Here is a 17,307-nt window from a genome sequence, read left to right on the forward strand (position 1 = left end):
TCCTTCCACCTCAGCCTTCCAAGTAGCCAGAACTACGGGCGCGTGCTACCACACCTGGCTAATTTTTTGATTTATCGTAGAGACGAGGTCTCACCAAGTTACCCCAGTCTGGTCTCAAACCCCTAGACTCAGGCAGTCCGCTTGCCTGGGCCTCCCAAAGTGCTGAGATTACAGGCTTGAGCCACCACGCCTGGCCAGCTACAATCTTTCATGGTTTAATAACTCAAGTTGTTCTTTGTCGTTTTGTCATAATCTTTTTTTTTTTTTTTTTTTGAGTTGGAGTCTCACTTGGCCGCACAGACTGGAGTGCAGTGGCCGCTCCCGGCCACCGCAGCCTCGCCTGCTGGACTCCGGCAATCCTTCCGTCTCAGCCTTCCAAGTAGCCGAAATTACAGGTGTGCACTACCACACCCGGCTGATTTTTTGATTTATTGTAGAGATGAGGTCTCGCTGCCCAGGCAGGTCTTGAACCCGCGGGCTCAGGCAATCCACTCACCTCTGTCTCCCAAAGGCGCGGGATTACAGGCTGAGCCACCGAGCCCGGCTCTATTTTATTTTTTAAGGGTCAGAGTCTCACTATATGGCCCAGCTAGCTTTGAACTCCTGGGCTCAAGTGATCCTCCCACCTTGGCCTTCTGAGTAGCTGAGACTACAGGCTCACATTGTACCCTGCCATTTTGTCATAGTCTATTTGCTAGAAGCAAGTCATTGAGTATCACCCTCACTCAAGAAAAGGGAATTTAGGCTGTACCAAAGGGGGGAGTATCATAAAATTGTGGAGAAATTTTAAAACCATCATAACCAGCTCTGGCACTATTTTTCTGACTGAGGTGGTATCAGTAACACGTTTTATTCAAGCATATGTCTTATTAGTCAAGAACTTAGTATTCACTCATGGCTGGTTCTTGGAGCTAGGCGACTATAGCTCTTTTTTCCCCTTGAGATATGTTTAACAGTTATTAAGGAACTGGATGGAGAGGGAAATTGTGAACATGTGCATTAATTTATTCAGCAAACATTCACTAGATGTCACTATGTGTGGGGATATAAAATAAGCCATGGTCTGTATCTTTGAGGAATTTGTGCTGGGGAAGATAGACAAAAAGGAAAAAGAAAAGAACAATACAATACAGTGTGATAAATAGTCCAGCCTGTGCAACAAAGTGAAACCTTATCTCTATAAAAATAAAAATAGGACTGGGCATGGTGACTCATGCCTATAATTCCAGCATTTTGGAAGGCTGAGGCAGGAGGATTACTTGAGTCCAGCAGTTTGAGGCCAATCTAGGCAACATGGTGAGACCCTGTCTCTACAAAAAGTAGGGGGGAAGAAAAAAATATGAATGGTGGTGCATGCCTGTAGTCCCAGTTACTTGGGAGACTGAAGCAGGAGGATCACTTGAGCCCAAGAGTCCAAGGCTGCAGTGAGCTGTGACTGTGCCTCCAGCATGGGTGGCAGAGTAATAGCCTGACTCAAAATAAGAAGAAGAAGAAGCTGAATGTGATGGTACATGCTTTAGTCCTAGCTACTCAGGATACTGAGGCAGGAGGAGAGGGTTGCTTGAGCCCAGGAGTTTGAGGCTGCAGTAAGCTATAATTGTACCACTGCACTTTAGCCTGGGCAACAGAGTGAGATGCTGTCTCTAAAAAAAATTTAAAAATTTAAAAAGATACTATGATTAGTGGTAAACATAGAATGATTTGGCTACACAAAGAAGGGGCACCTAATAAAGACCTAATACAGTCAGGGAAACTTTCTAGAGGCAGTGACTACTGAGTGAATACCCTCACCCACCACAGAACTCAGATATAGAGATTTGTGGCCCTGTGCAGGGAAGGTCCTCATTATTCTTTTTCCCTTACAGAATGTTGCTGAGGCACAGTGCATCGCCAGCCAAGTTCAGCTTTTCTATGCCACTGATCGGAAAGAGATCTATGGGTTAGTGGAGACCTTTAACCTCAGACCAAATGAATTCAAATATATGTCTGTCATTGCTGAATTGGAGCAAAGCGGACTTGGAGCAGAGCTGAAATGTGCCCAGAACCAAGATAAGACTTAGAACTGTAAGGGTTGGCCCTTCACTGAGTTGGCTCAGCCCTGAATAGTCCAGAGCCCACCCATTCCTCAAGAACTCAAGAGCTCAGCATCTATATATAGATATAGATATATATTATATATCTATAATGAGCAGTTACTACCAGTTACTACTATACTGGTAGTAATGAGTTGCCCTGTGTGCTTTCATTGTGAAGATGAGCCCTATTACTTGATATGAAGGCACTCAAACATTCTGATCATTATCTCAGCATTCTTGAGGTTTCCTTTTTAATGTTTGAGGTTATAGCAAGAGACAGCCAAGTGTCTACAGGATGCTTGATTTGATTTTGTACAGTGTAACAGTGCAGTTGCATTCTGGCCATTTTGACCTCATAGCTCCCAAATGATCTGTTTGTCATCTTTATGAACTTGTGACAGGATAATAAGCTTGAAGACCTGCTGTAGTTAAGTGTGGGCTTTATATACCCTTCCCTTGCACCAGTCAGCTGGCCAAAGGCATAAGCCAAATACCCTATGTAGACACTAGAACAACCAGATATTCCCATCAGGATTAAGACTTCATCTAGATGTCCCCCCCTACCCCCACCCCAAGTTGCCTTTAGTGTAGGTGGCTTGGAATATCAGCAAATTTCAGGTATAGTTAGATAAACAGGTACAGTGCCTGCATATTATTAAACCATAGTTTGTGGCAGCTGCTTCTCTATCTCTGCCTATGAGAGAAACTGTGTGTTTGAAGGGATGAAGTACAATGTAAATAAAATGCTTTTATAAGGAAAAGATCGATCCAGACTTGCATGACTTTTTAAAAACAACTCTAAGCATTATATGAAAAAGTGGATAGAAGCAAATGTTCCCAGATTGGATGTGGGGAAAATGTATCATTAAAAAAAAAATAGTCTGACTTACATTCTTTGTTACACAAAATAATGAAACCTAAGTGATGTACTGTTCATAGTGTCAGTGCTATGGACTGGTTTTTATCAAAACTCATCTTGGGACTCAGCACTTGATTGGAAAGCCATAAATAAAGTTGTTCTCCAGCACTGGAAACCCATCTTGTGATTCACCTTATGAGCTCAGTGATAGAGGAGTATGGTGGCTACATATCAGCCTTCTGAACCCAAGGCCCCAGGTGCCCCAGTACTGTTGTCAACCGCCTTTACTATGCCTTTCCTTTATTGATCTCACATGCTGCACTTTGCTGCTCCTGCCTAAGATCTGGGTGGATGACACTGAATGTGGTGAGAGGGAATGTAAGCGGTATTTGCAGTTTGTGCATGTGTTTTCTTCATGACAGAAGACTTTTTATAGGTTGGGCCTGTCCTCAAGCTCTTTAAATAGGATTGGATGGCATACTATATTTCTGTGTGTGTTTGGTTGTACCTCAGAGTCTGTATAGAGACAGACAGTATTTGTTTAACCTGGAGAAGCTGTTACCCTCTCAGTTTCTCTAAAGGTTAAACAATTTCCTAATACAAATTCTGGACCTGCCACTGGTCCTGATAGTTCATCTTTTGAGGAACTTGAGTCTCATCAGCCCTACCATCTTTCCTAAATGCCCTCTGCCCTCTGACCTTCTGGATTTTTTGGGTCCTGGGAATCTTTGACATCAAGTGGGATTGCTTTTGTGAATATCCAGTTATGTTTGCTTGTCTCTCCAGATGGGCCCAGTTGTTAGCCATAGTGCATATTAACAACTCCACCAGAGGGTGAAAAAATGATGGAAAAGAAGAATGGCTACTTGTTAGCCCTCAGTCCCCACTTGCCAAGAAGGATGTAGCCTTGGAAAATTGTGTTGGATGTGACTAAAGTACCACTGGCTGTTCTTTACATTTATTTACCTAGAAAAATATGGCAAAGAAGTAAAAGAAAACTGTAACATTGAATCAGCACATTTATCCCCTGGTACTAGCATGGTGTTATAGGAAGTGGACAGACTTTAGAGTTGAGTGAATCTGGGTTTACATGTCAATGTTGCTATTCATTAGCTCTGTAATGTTGAACAAATGACTTCAACTCTCTGTTTTTATCATCTATAAAATTGGGATAATAATATCTACCTCAAAGGATTATTGTGAGAATTAAAGTAATTATATCTAGATTACAGTAGAATGTAATAAATGTTGACTCCCTTTTTCTTCCTCAACTTCCTGCCCCTCATTAAAGACTCACACAGATTAGCATTTCAGACATGCAGATCATTCTTCATTCCAATTAAAAGAACAAACCTTACTGGTTCTTACTTTAAGATGCAATAGAATCACCTAGAGCACTTTAAATGCAGATTCCCAGGCCCCAGCCTCTCCCCCCCACCACAACCTGCTAACTCAGAATGTGTGCAGAAAGCATTAGGAATCTACATTTTAATATGTGCTCCAGATGACTCTGATGTAAGAATTAGCCAGCTGCACTTTGAGAACCATTGCCTTATTTATTCTTTATAAAAATGTACATTAGCCAGGTCTTTCTTTTATGTGGACACTAACCATAGGAAATATATTTATTTATCACTGTGTCTTTTTCCCCCCACTAGACTGTAAGCTCCTTGAGGGCCAGGATCTCTCTCTATTCCCAGTGCCATAGAAGATACTCCATTGTTTGTTTAATAAATATATGACATGAATTTTAGCCAAAACATTATCTTCTTGTGTGTGTGACTATATTTAAGTGTTCTAGATTTAAAAGAGTCTCTTAATATACATAGGTTGAGAATGTGTTGAGTAGGACTATTTGCAAACCGTGACCTCAAATTATACACAAAGTCTCTATCTCACTGCCTCTGAAGTTCTGGACACAGCAAGAAGAGTAGGGTATGAGTCCTTCTCTCAAGCCATGTTCCAGTCACTGCCTGTTGCTCTTACCTCTGATTCTGTGCCTCACACTTGCACGTGGCCATAGTTTGCTCTGTCTCATTCTCAGGATGTTCATACCAGTACTTCTTTTTCTTTTTTTCTTTTTTTTTTTTTTTTTTTTGAGTTGGAATCTCACTCTTGTCGCCCAGGCTGGAGTGCAGTGGCACGCTCACAGCCACCCCAGCATCTACCTGCTGGGCTCCGGTGATCCTTCTGTCTCAGCCTTCCAAGTAGCTGGAACTATAGACACACACCACCACACCCGGCTAGTTTTTGTAATTTATTGTAGAGACGAGGTCTTGCCAAGTTGCCCTGGCTGGTCTCAAACCCCCAGACTCAGGCAATCCTCTCTCCTCGGCCTCCCAAAGTGCTGAGATTACAGGCTGAGCAACCGCCCCGGCCCATACCAGTACTTCTCTAACCATTTTGGAAGCAAAGCCACATGTTGTGTTTTACATTCTCCACAGTGCTGACCTTTTGTTCAGTCTTGGAGAAGAGATCCAAATGCCCACTCCCCTGGTCACTTGATTCATCATTCATTCATTTTTATTGAGCACCTGTAATATGCCAAGCACTGTTATAGAAAACTGGGGACTATAACAATAAACAGGACAAATAAGACCCTTCTTCTCATGTCGCTTATATTCTTATGGAGAAGACAAATAAGTAAACCAACAAGATTATTTCGAATACTGGTAGTATCATGAAAATAAATAAAAATTATGTGATAGACCGTGGAGTGAAGGCAATTGCTTAATGGTCAGGAGAGCCATCTCTGCAGAGGTGACAGCTGAAACGTAAGCTGGGAGAGAGTCAGGTAATAGAACAGCAGGGCCAAGCTGAGCATGCTTGTTTCTGGGCAGATTTAAAAGTTCAGGCCATGCCCTTCAGAAGCCCACAGTTCAGTAGGAAGACACTGACATTAATAATTACAAACTGACCGGTGCCATCTCAGAATAGGGGCAAAGGGAGCTAAGGAGCCCTACTGGGTACTATGGAGGATGCAGGACTTGCTGGACCATGGTACCTGTGAAACGCTCGTGGTTTAACAGGGAACAACAGGATTTATCTCTATCCCCAGTTTAATAATAGATGTTATTAAAGTCTCAGAGGATAATGTACTTCATGCAAGGCACAAGAGGCCCTGCGCATTCAGAGCTTGACTCAAACTGTAGTCAGGTACTGTATAACCGTGTTTTGGTCAACGACAGTCATAATGCAACAGTACCATAAGATAATGGAGCTAAAGAATTCCTATGCCTAGTGACATCATAGCTGTTAAAACATCACAGCACGATACATGATCCATGTGTTTGTGGAGATGCTGGTGTAAATAAACCTACTGCGCCTCGAATCATAAAAATATAACAGGCTGGGCACAGCAGTTCATGCCTTATAACCCCAGAACTTTGAGAGGCTGAGGTGGGAGGATCACTTGAGGCCAGGAGTTCAAGACCAGCAGCATAGCAAGACCCATCTCAACAAAAAATTAAAAAATTATCCAGGCGTAGTGGTGCATCCATGTTGTTGCAGATACTCAGATGGCTGAAACGGGAGAATTGCTTGAACTCAGTGGGTGGAGACTACAGTAAGCCAAGACCACACTACTGTACTACAGCCTGGGCAACAGAGCAAGACCCTGCCTCAAAAAAAAAAAAAAGAAAAGAAAAGCAGCCGGGCTCGGTGGCCTCAGCCTGTAATCCTGTGCCTTGGGAGGCTGAGGTGAGTGGATTGCCTGAGCCCGCGGGTTCGAGACCCACCTGGGCAACTTGGTGAGACCTTATCTCTACAATAAATCAAAAATTAGCCAGGTGGTAGCACGCGCCTGTCGTTCCAGCTACTTGGAAGGCTGAGGTGGAAGGATCGCCGGAGCCCAGCAGGTCGAGGCTGCGGTGGCCGGAAGTGGCCACTGCACTCCAGTCTGGGCGACAGAGTGAGACTCCAACGCAAAAAAAAAAGAAAAGCGTAGTATGTAAAATTATGTACAGTACATAATGTGATAATAGACAACTATGTTACTGGTTTATATACCATACTGCACTTTTATTATTAGAGTGTCCTCTTTCTACTTATAAAGTCAACTGTAAAACAGCCTGAGGTAGGTTCTTCAGAAGGTATTCTAGAAGAAGGCATTGTTATCATAGAGAGAATATCTATCTCCCTGCATATTATTGCCCTTGAAGACCTTCAGTGAAACAAGATGTGGAGTGATGTTGATAATCCTGACCTTGTGTAGGCCTGGGCTAACATATGTTTTTGTCTTCATTTTTAACAACAACAAAAAAAAACCTTAACATTTTTTTTCAATTTATTGTTTTGAGTCAGGGTCTCACTCTGTCATCCACGCTAGGGTACAGTGGCACAATCACGGCTCACTGCAGCCTCAACCTCCAGGGCTCAGGCAGTCCTTCCATCTCAGTCTTCCAAGTAGCTGGGACTACAGGCATGCATCACCCCACCCAGCTAATTTTTTTATTTTTTGTAGAGACAAGGTCTCGCCATGTTGCCCATGCTGGTCTCAAATTCCTGGGCTCAAGGAGTCCTCTTGCCTTGGCCTCCCAAAGTGCTGGGATTACAGGCATGAACCACCACACCCAGATGATATTTTTATCTTTTATACCACAGTTTTACTGTACTTTTTCTATGTTTAGATACACTAAAATGTCGTGTTACAACTGCCTACAGTTTTCAGCACAGTTACATGCTGTACAGGTTTGTAGCCTCGGTGCAATACCTACCCCATCTAGGTCTATGTAAGTACACCTATGATATTTGCACAACAATACAATCACCTACTGATGCATTTCTCGATGTATTCCTCATTAAACAACACATGACTATATGCACATTAACAATAACCACTGATATTTACTGCAGGCTTACCCTATACCAGGCATTGTGCTAAGCCCTTGCATGGATTATCTCAATCCTACCAACCCTTATGAGGTCAGCAGGAACCTGCTGGTCAGTAACATGAACTTCCCTCTCCTTGTACCCTTCTGCCCTCCCCTAGCTCCAGCTCAGAAAAGAGGACAACCTCCCAACCACCCCTAACCCCAGTCCCAGCAGTGAACTCGGGTCTTAAAAAGTGCTGGGTGGCTAGGCACGGTGGCTCATGCCTATAATCCCAGCACTTTGGGAAGTGGAGACAAGAGGATTACCTGAACTCAGGGGTTCAAGACCAGCCTGAGCAACATGGCAAGACCTTGTCTCTACAATAAATAAATTAGCCAAGTGTGGTGGTGCGTGCCTGTGGTTCCAGCTACTTGGAAGACTGAGGCAGAAGGATCACCTGCCCAGCAGGTTGAGGCTGTTGTGGCCGTGAGCATGCCACTGTACTCCAGCCTGGGTGACAGAGTGAAACTGACTCAAAACAAAACAAAACAAAAAAGTCCTGGGTGGCTCTGGAACCAGCCCTGAGAAGTGTGTCTGCCCATTTTCCGACTGGAAACTAAAGAACAAAATGCAGGCATTATATATCGCTGGTTCCTCTAGACAATTTTCAAAGATATCATATTCTAACTAGGAAGGACTTCTTTTGTGCTCTGTGCTTAATGCTGAATGGAGCGCTTTGGTCTTGTCAGTTCTCCTAATGTGGCAGGTTGGTGGCAGCATCTTTATCCCTGTTCTGCTAAAGGGGAGGCTTGGGGCACAGAAGGGGAAAAGATGACTTGAAGGTTGCTGTCTGCGTCAGGAGCCAAGCCAGGAATAGAAGATGACTGTCCATGCTCCAGACTTAATGGGATCATTTGTAATGTCCACTGAACAGGCTCATTCCTCACATTCAATAGAATGGGGTTACTTCTTTCTGAGTTCTTCAGGCCTTGGGAATTGGAATACATATAAGAAAAATTGGTTCAAACCACTTATGAATCCTCCCAGGTTCCCCAGAGTCCCTTAAGATCAGCTCACCAGAGCTTCCAGATCTGGTGCCTGGTGCTTTAGGCTCATCTCAAGCAGGGCTTCTACCCACTCCTTTGGCTCCAGCCATTCTGGATGACTGGCCATTCCCTGAACACACTGTGCTCCTCCTACCTCTGTTCTGCTCTTTTCACATACTTGTGCCTGCTTCAAATGCTCACTCCTTCATCAAGTTAATTCTTATTTGTTTTCCAGAGCTCCACTGAAGCATCTCTACCAGAAGCCTTCCCTGAAACCTCCGCTCCATGCTTCCCTTATCTGGTTCATGTGCTCCTCGGGGCTTCCCCCGCATTTTATGCTCAAGCCTTTACCAGGCTGTCTCCCTTACTACACTGAACGAATACCCCTTGGAGACAGGGTTCATAGTTTCCTCGACATGTTATCCCCAGTACCCAGCATGAAACTTGGCATAGAGAGAGAATGTGGATACTGAATAAATTCCTCTTGGCAGCCACTAAGCTCAGACCACCCGAGCCTACAAGCATTCCCTTGCATGAGATCCAGCCTTGGCAAATACGCTGGTTATGTCCCAATCCCAGGCAGTGGCCATTTTGCTTGTTCTTATTGCAGAAGGTACATGTGAAAAACCAAGCCAAGGGACCATGAGAGGAGGCAGCCAGGTCTAGGATTTGTGAGCTAAAGAACTGAGATATGATCAGCAAACATTTGGAGCAAGACTTTTTTTTTTTTGGGTCAGAGTCTCTGTAACCCGGGCTGGAGTACAGTGGCACGATCATGGCTACTGCAGCCTCAACTTGCCAGGCTCAAGTGATCCTTCTGTCTCGGCCTTCCAAATAGCTGGAACTACAGGTGCACACCACCACACCTGGCTAATTGTTCAATTCAGAGGTAAAGACGAGATCTTGCCATGTTGCCCAAGCTGGCTTCAAATTCCTGGGCTCAGACAATCCTCTTGCCTCAGCCTCTCTAAGTACTGGGATTACAGGCTTGAGCCACCGTGCCCAGATTGCAAGATAATTCATTTAAAGTACCAGTCTAGCATGTTTCAAGCTCTTGCCTTACCAAGTCTTAATTTTTTTTTTTTTTTTTGAGTTGGAGTCTCACTCTGTCACCCAGACTGGAGTGCAGTGGCCACTCCCAGCCACCGCAGCCTCGACCTGCTGGGCTCCGGCAATCCTTCCGCCGAAGCCTTCCGAGTAGCTGGAACTGCAGGCGCGCGCTACCATGCCCGGCTGATTTTTTGATTTATTATAGAGATGAGGTCTCGCTGCCTGGGTGGGTCTCGAACCCGCGGGCTCAGGCAATTCACTCACCTCAGCCTCCCAAAGGCACGGGATTACAGGCTGAGCCACCAAGCCCGGCCAAGCCTTAATATTAAAAAGGACGTTACTGACAGTCCAGTCACTAGTTTTCTTTTTGTTTGTTTGTTTTGCTTTTTGAGTTGAAGTCTCACTCTGCGGCCCAGGCTGGAGTGCAGTGGAACGCTCATGGCCACTGCAGCCTCGACCTACTGGGCCCAGGCGGTCCTTCCACCTTAACCTTCCAAGTACCTGGAACTACAGGCATGCACCACCAGGCCCAGCTAATTGTTGATTTATTGTGGAGATGCGGTCTCACCAAGTTGCCCAGGCTGGTCTCAAACCTATGGGCTCAGGCAATCTTCTCACCTCAGCCTCCCAAAATGCTGGGATTATAGGTGTGAGCCACTGCGCCCGGTCTCAGTTACTAGTTTTCAGAAATCCGAAAACTTCCTTAGGGATGGGGACCCTGTGAGTCTGGTTCTTACCCCCAACTTAACCACAGAATCAGTGTTTTATTTACTGTCTTCCCATAAGCTGTTATTTGTAGAAACAGTTCCCAAGAAAGATTGAAAAAAACCCTGGTCTGGTCTAACCTGTCCACCATAGCAGACCTCTCAGCAGCATCTGCAAGCCGTTGGGCAACTGTTTGGAAACTTCCTGGTGACTGGGCAGTCTCTACCCTGCTAACTAGCCTGCACCATGCTGGGACAGCTCTGAGAGTGAGCAAGTTCTTCCCCGCTCCTAGCACAAATCCAGCCTCCTCCCACCACCTTCATTAGGCTTCCTTCTGTCTACTATGGATGGAACCTCCCAGAAGAGTCTTCACTTTTCTGCCTAATGCTTCTCCTGCTGACAGGAGAGGATGGCTCTCAAGTTGCCTTGGCTTCTTTTCAGCAGATTAAGAAACTTTCTTTCTTTTCTTATATGACCCAGCCCCTCACTCTCTTGACTCACCAACTTCTGTACAGACTCCTGCTCACCAGTGTCTGCCTCAGTTGGGGTCTGGTGTCAAGTCCAAGGTAGCCCTGTGGAGTGACCAGAGTGGATTCAGGGTGTCAGTCATTTGGGAGTTTGTATGGCCTACCAGGAAGCCATTTTTGCACATTGTCACTCACTGAGGTCATCTCACTAACTTCACCCAACCCTCATCCCAATGCCCCCGCTGCTGTCTTCCCATGATTTGTTAAACATGACTTTTCCTGCCTGGAACTTTTGACTTTAGGGCCTTTACACATGTACCTATTTCATCTGGTTTCAGTCCAGGGTTCCCACCTTGACTTGAATCTTCACTCTGCTGCCCAGAACCTGTGCCCTCTCAACAGATCTGATGCTCACTTTTCCTTGGTTCTCTTCTGTTTGCCATGGCAGTAATCACAGCTAGATGGTGTCCTCTCTGACTCTTCATTTACCCCAAAAAATTGTTGCCATGGTTGAAACATCACTACTGGTGGGTCCTGCTTGACTTGTAGTCCTCTGTGACCCCCCACATCGTTTTATCGTTCCTACATTCATAATTTGGCATGAATCCCCACCTTGCATTCTCATTTCTTCAACCCTTATTCCTCCTCCCATTTTGACCTTGCATCTGGTCAGGTGGGAAGTAGCAGGCAGATCTAACCTTTTGACGCTAATTTTGCAGGGGCAGAGAGGGAGCAGAGAAGAGTTTTGCTGAGTCTTACTTGGTGCGTGACTCCAGCAGACTCTCTGGGATGTTTGTTTCCACCACCCCAGTTTCTTTCATTTGATCTTTGCAACATATAAAATAATAATAGTCCTATCTCAAAAGTTAAGAAAGGATGAAATGGTGTTAACATACATAAAGTGCTTAGCACTATTCTTCACATAATATGTGCAGGCCGGGCATGGTGGCTCATGCCTGTAATCCTAGCACTTTGGGAGGCCAAAGCAGAATGATTGTTTGAGCCTAGGAGTTTGAGACTAGCCTGAGCAACATAGTGAGAACTTGTCTCTTCAAAAAATAATGAAAGTAGCTGGGCGTGGTGGCACATGGCTGTAATCTTAGCTACTTGGGAGGCTGAGGCGGGAGGATCACTTGAGTCCAAGATGTTGAGGCTGCAGTGAGCAGGACTACACCACTGCAACCCAACCTAAGCAACAGAATGAAACCCTGTCTCAAAAAGAAAAAAAAGGTTCAAAACAGTAACCATTAGATTAAGTACTTTACCTTTTCAAATTATGTATCTTTAATACAGGAGGTGGAATCTTCTGATTCTGGAACATAAGTCTCCTAGAACATAGGCCTCCTACTTCTAAAACATATGTTTCTTTTGTGCTGTTTTTCCTGCACCATATTTCCATTTTCATAACGTCTCTTCCAAGAATTTAGAGAGGCTTGGGCAGTGGTAATCATACCAGACCGGGGGCAGGCAGTAGGAGTTTGGGAGTCTCAAGACTAGATCCACAGCTAGTGGGTAGGAATGAAGCCTGGGTGAAGTCCAGACCAGATCTCACAGGTTGGAGCAAGCACCATTTAACAATCATTAATCACAAGCTGACTGGACCCAGTATCCAAGCCTGGGCAAGGGGATGACATGGCGGAGTGGGGGTGAGGGGTGGACGGGGGGTGAGACAAACAGGCAGACCAGAACTCAGGGGCCAACATTTGAATCTGAATCAGAAGCCAGGAAACACCTGGAGTTCTGGGCCAAGGTGCAGGCCGGCCTGATTATTTGTAGATGGCTTATCTGAGACAAAGTTATTCCTGGTTACAGATCTCTATTAATTGAATTCCTTGTCAGCTCATTAAACATAACTGTTTAAAGCTTAGAGAGACCAAATCCATCTAACCTTCTTGTTTTCCCACCTGACTGGGCATCGGAAACACCTGAAGAACTTGTCAAAGCTATCAATTCTTGGGCCCCACCACTGAGACATGGACTTATTGGTCTGAAATGGGTCCTGGGGAACTATTTTTCTTTTCTTTTTAACTCCTCAGGTAAGTCTGAAACTCAGTCTGGTTTGGGAGCCCCTGCAATAAAATAGTGACTCCACCTCTGAGGAAAAAGTCCCCAAACCAGGTGAAGTGACATCCCTGAGGTCATACAGGTTGTTGGTAGCAGCATTCCTCTTATCTTTGTTCCCCATTTTCTTTTCACTCGAATTCCAGACAACCCAATGGGAAACATCTGAAAAAACAAAGATTTTATTATTGTCTGCCTCTAAGAAAGATTTCTGAGATGAGACCAGCTGTTCTAGCGTGCCTTAGGTGAAGACCTCATTAGGGCACAAGAGGAAAGGCAGAGGCCTTCCCAGACGCTTGGAGTTCAGATATTTTCCTTGTCCAATTTTGAGAGCTGAGAATTTCCCAGGCTCGTGACCCCTGGAGCCAAATGCTGGATTATCTGTTGCACTGGATTATCTGTGCCTGGCCCCTGCAGCTGCACAGAGAATTGTGTGTTGCCTGTGCAAGCCGCAGCTCCATCCATCCTGCGTGCATTTGTTCTTGCCTGTGGTGAGTGAGCGGAGGGGGATGATGTATGGAGAGCCGGGCGGGCAGGATGGCGGGGGTGGGGGGTGGCATGGGATTGATGGGAACTCAGCTTCTGAACTCAGTTGGAAGACTCACACCCCATTGGAGCTGGGATTGATTGGCTGGAACTTTCTCGCCCTTCTCAGTTTGTCTCAGAGCCAGCAGCCTGCACTGTGTCCTCTGGGCACCCCTGCAGAGAGGGAATTGCTCTCAAGGTCAGAGAAGCTCTGGGTCTCTCAATGATGGTTTGCCACATGCTTTCTTCCCAAAGGCAGACGACCCTCCACTCTAAAAACCAATCGACCCTCGGATAGCCTTCTGTTTCCCAAATCAATTACTCCTCTCTGTCCTTGGCCTCCTTCCTATCTCTTTCTCCTTTCGACCCTCGACTCACACCAAATGACTTTCTTCCTTGGTTGCCACCTAGAATGTATGGAATATGACATGCCCCTGCAGATTCTACAAGGGTATCAAAAGAGCATGTGAGAAATCTAAAGTGCTGTCGAGGTTACTGAAGATGTTCGATGTACTCAATGCTGTTGATTGCTTTAACATGAATCCAGGCACAAATGTCTGTGTTATCATTGACTTTCCTAGAAGGACATTTTTGAAAAGTGTCTAGACCCCTTTCAAACCGATTTGTTCTCTTTCCTGTAACTCACTGGAGGGTCATATGGGACGGTTCTTAAACAGTATATTTGCTAAGTGCTCAGGCAATGTGGAGTAGAGAGGTGAACCCCCGTGACTGGGACTGGGAGGCCTAGGTTTGAGTCCCACCTCTGCCATTTCAGGCTATGCTTCTTGGCCAAGTCATTTCACCTTTTGGAGCCAATACTCTTTTTTTTTGTTTTTTTTGAGTTGGAGTCGTACTCCATTGCCTAGGCTGGTGTGCAGTGTCTTGCTCACGGTCACCCCAGCGTTGACCTGCTGGGTTCCAGTGATCCTTCTATTTCAGCCTTCCAAGTAGCTGGAACTACAGGTGCACGCTACCATGCCCAGCTAACTTTTGGTTTTATTGTAGAGACAAGGTTTCACCAAGTTGCCCGGGCTGGTCTCGAACCCGCGGACTCAGACAATTCACTTGCCTCAGCCTCCCAAAGGGCTGGGGTTACAGGCTGAGCCACCAAGCCTGACCTGAAGCCAATGCTCTTGTCCCAAATTTGTTGCATGACTCAGAAATGACCGGAGTAGTAAGTGCATTTTGTAAGCCACAAAGTTCCTAACAACTGTCAGGCGTTGCTACAAGGTGACAAGGAGGTGGAAATAGAAATGAAACCCCACTTTTAAGGACTTACAATCCAAAGGGGAAGTCACAATATGGGCTTAACCAAGGAGCACATCTACAAAGCCCTGAGAACTTTCTGTGGCAAGGGCTCCCCCCAGAGGAGGGTTGGAGCCTGTAATTTAGGAAGACTTCCTGGAAGAGAAGAGCACACACCCTTAGTCTACTTAGCCTTGGACAAAGCTGAGCTCCTACAGCTGCTTCTTGAAAAAGTGCAGTCTGATGACAAACTTCATAACAACTGCGGGAAGTCACAGGCTGTTCTTGTGTGGAATCCAGACTCCAAGGGGGTGCAGCGTGTCTCCACCAAGAAGTGGACCCCACCCACTGCCTGAATTGCTGCCTCCCACAACAGCAGAAAATATTATCCCATTTCCCAGAATTGAAACCAAGACAGGACCCAGAAAGAACAGCAGGGCAGAGTCTGGGACATCATCCAAACATGTCAAGTCCCTTCTCCCTACTTGGTGGAACCGTCTTTCTTTTCCACTCCTCAATACCTCTCTCCAAAGGGAAGAACATCTTAAAAGCTCTACAAAGATAAACCTCCCTCCCTCTTAGGGCTGCGGAGAGGAAGAAATGAGAATAGGCATCTCAAACACAGACACATAAAAAGTTCACCCAGTAGTTTTTACTATCATGATTAATCAATGGACTGACCCCTTTCCTTCCCTGTGCCTCAGTTTCCCCATGTACTTCAAGGAGCTTAGACTGGTATCCAAGGTCCCCTCCTTTCAAGAGCCACCTCCCTCTCTGACTTGTTGCTTGCTTGTGATTCTCTGTAGTCGTGAAACACCTGGGCCTAGTGCAAATTCCTGAGAAGACTGATGTCTTTGTCATCACCCACAAAACAAGGGGAAGGTGTACCCCTGACTCAAGTACAGTGCCTGACACCTATCAGGCGCTCAGTAAATACTTATGGAATGAATGAAAGGACAAAAAGACAAATGGAAGAAATAGATGAGCTGTTTCCACCCCACCATAATAATTTTAATTATAATTTATCATAATGTATTGCCATTATTACCAAAACATATCACTCCAGCTATCTGAGAACTATAAGGAAACCCCATCCCTGCTGACACTCTGAGGTGGGTGTTCCTGAACACGCTTGGAAAAAGGATGCAGTGGAGGAAGGAAGCAAGTGCATGGGGACCCAGGCCATCTGAGGAGGCTTTCTGAAGAAGAGCTTTGAATTGTGAGGGGGGTGCTCCAAGCAGCCAGCCTCAGAGGCTGAAATGGACACACCCAGTGGCAGAGAAAGGGGTAGAGTTGGACAGAACTTCCTGCTCAGCTTTTGTGGAGGGTTCCCTGGAAGGCTGAGCCTGGAACAATGGTGAGAACCGACTCAACTCCATTCTGGGAGCACCCCGGGCTGGGAACTAAGCCAAGTTGATGCCGGGTGGGGTGTGCTATGATGCTCTGTGAGTTCTTGGACTCTCCACAGAAGGAATTCAAAGGATATCCAGTATAGTTTAAAGACATCATTATTAGAGAGAGAGAGAGAGAGAAATGCCAGACAGGAGGCATGGTCATCTTGAGAGAAAGACCAGGCACTTGTCTTGGACAAGAAGCTTTATTTACTTTTACTATCACAAAGCTAACCATGAACTAAGAGCGATGATAGGCTGCAGGTGTCTGGTCACAAGTTTTGATTGCCATCTCTAAAAGGTCACAAAGACCTTCTAAATAAAGTTATTGCCTCACTAGATTTCGGATTTTCTTAGAACATCTTATCTGTGTTTTGGGCGATTCCCAATGTTTCTGCGATTTGCTGCACTGATAAATCCATATTCTAACCCGCAAGGTGATCAGGTATGGTGTGCCTGGTCAGTCAGGTGGAGATCATGTAGTGATAAGATGTCTGAACACTTGCCCTGTTTTAAAACTGTCTACAAGAAACTTATCTATGTCTAACCTATACTAAAATAACCTGCCTCAAAGTGGTTGGAGGGGACAATGCCTACCACGGCCATGTTGAAAGTCAGGTTAGGAGCTATGAACCTGTCTTCAGGCATGTGTGAACAACAGGCTTCCCACCCAGACTCCAGAGGTCTCCTTCCCAAGATGGAAGACTCTAAACCTGGGAGGTGAGGGCAATGCCCCCAGTTGAAGGTGGGGGAGGGCTGGGAGGAAGGGAGGACCTTGGAGCAGAGAACACTGGAGTCTGAGGTTCTCCGAGACCAGAGGGCCCACTTCCTCTTCAAAGGGACTGAAACCCTCTGAAGTCCATGTCACTGGGGTCTGGCCTCTTCTGTTTGCACTCCTCCCTCCCAAGAGGGGAGCACAGCCACCCGGGCCCCATGGTTGGACAGCTTGTATATGCTGAACATCCCTTCATATTGTCCTAGGTGTCTGGTCACTGCCATCCAGCACCCTGGAACAATCTCAATCCCTCCTCCACACAGACACCTGCTGGATGCTTGAAAGCAACTTCCCCC

General features: G+C 45.7%; 1 protein-coding gene across 2 annotated transcripts in view; it reads left to right on the plus strand.

Annotated features, from left to right (window-relative positions):
• ATPAF1 (ATP synthase mitochondrial F1 complex assembly factor 1) overlaps positions 1–4,696 on the plus strand; it is a 31,996-nt gene extending 27,300 nt beyond the window's left edge. Inside the window, exons 9-10 of one of the 2 annotated variants that reach the window (XM_021711926.1) lie at positions 1,866–1,939; positions 3,721–4,696. In XM_021711926.1, the coding sequence (XP_021567601.1) occupies positions 1,866–1,939; positions 3,721–3,772 (126 nt within the window). In that variant the 3' untranslated portion in view covers positions 3,773–4,696. Of the gene's footprint in view, positions 1–1,865 lie in introns of both variants that reach the window. The other variant, XM_021711925.1, reaches the window with a different exon arrangement.
• The last annotated feature ends 12,611 nt before the right edge of the window (positions 4,697–17,307 follow it).

This window comes from Carlito syrichta, unplaced genomic scaffold, assembly GCF_000164805.1.
Source record: "Carlito syrichta isolate Samal-C Ts95f unplaced genomic scaffold, Tarsius_syrichta-2.0.1 Scaffold302919, whole genome shotgun sequence".
NCBI lineage: Eukaryota > Metazoa > Chordata > Mammalia > Primates > Tarsiidae > Carlito > Carlito syrichta.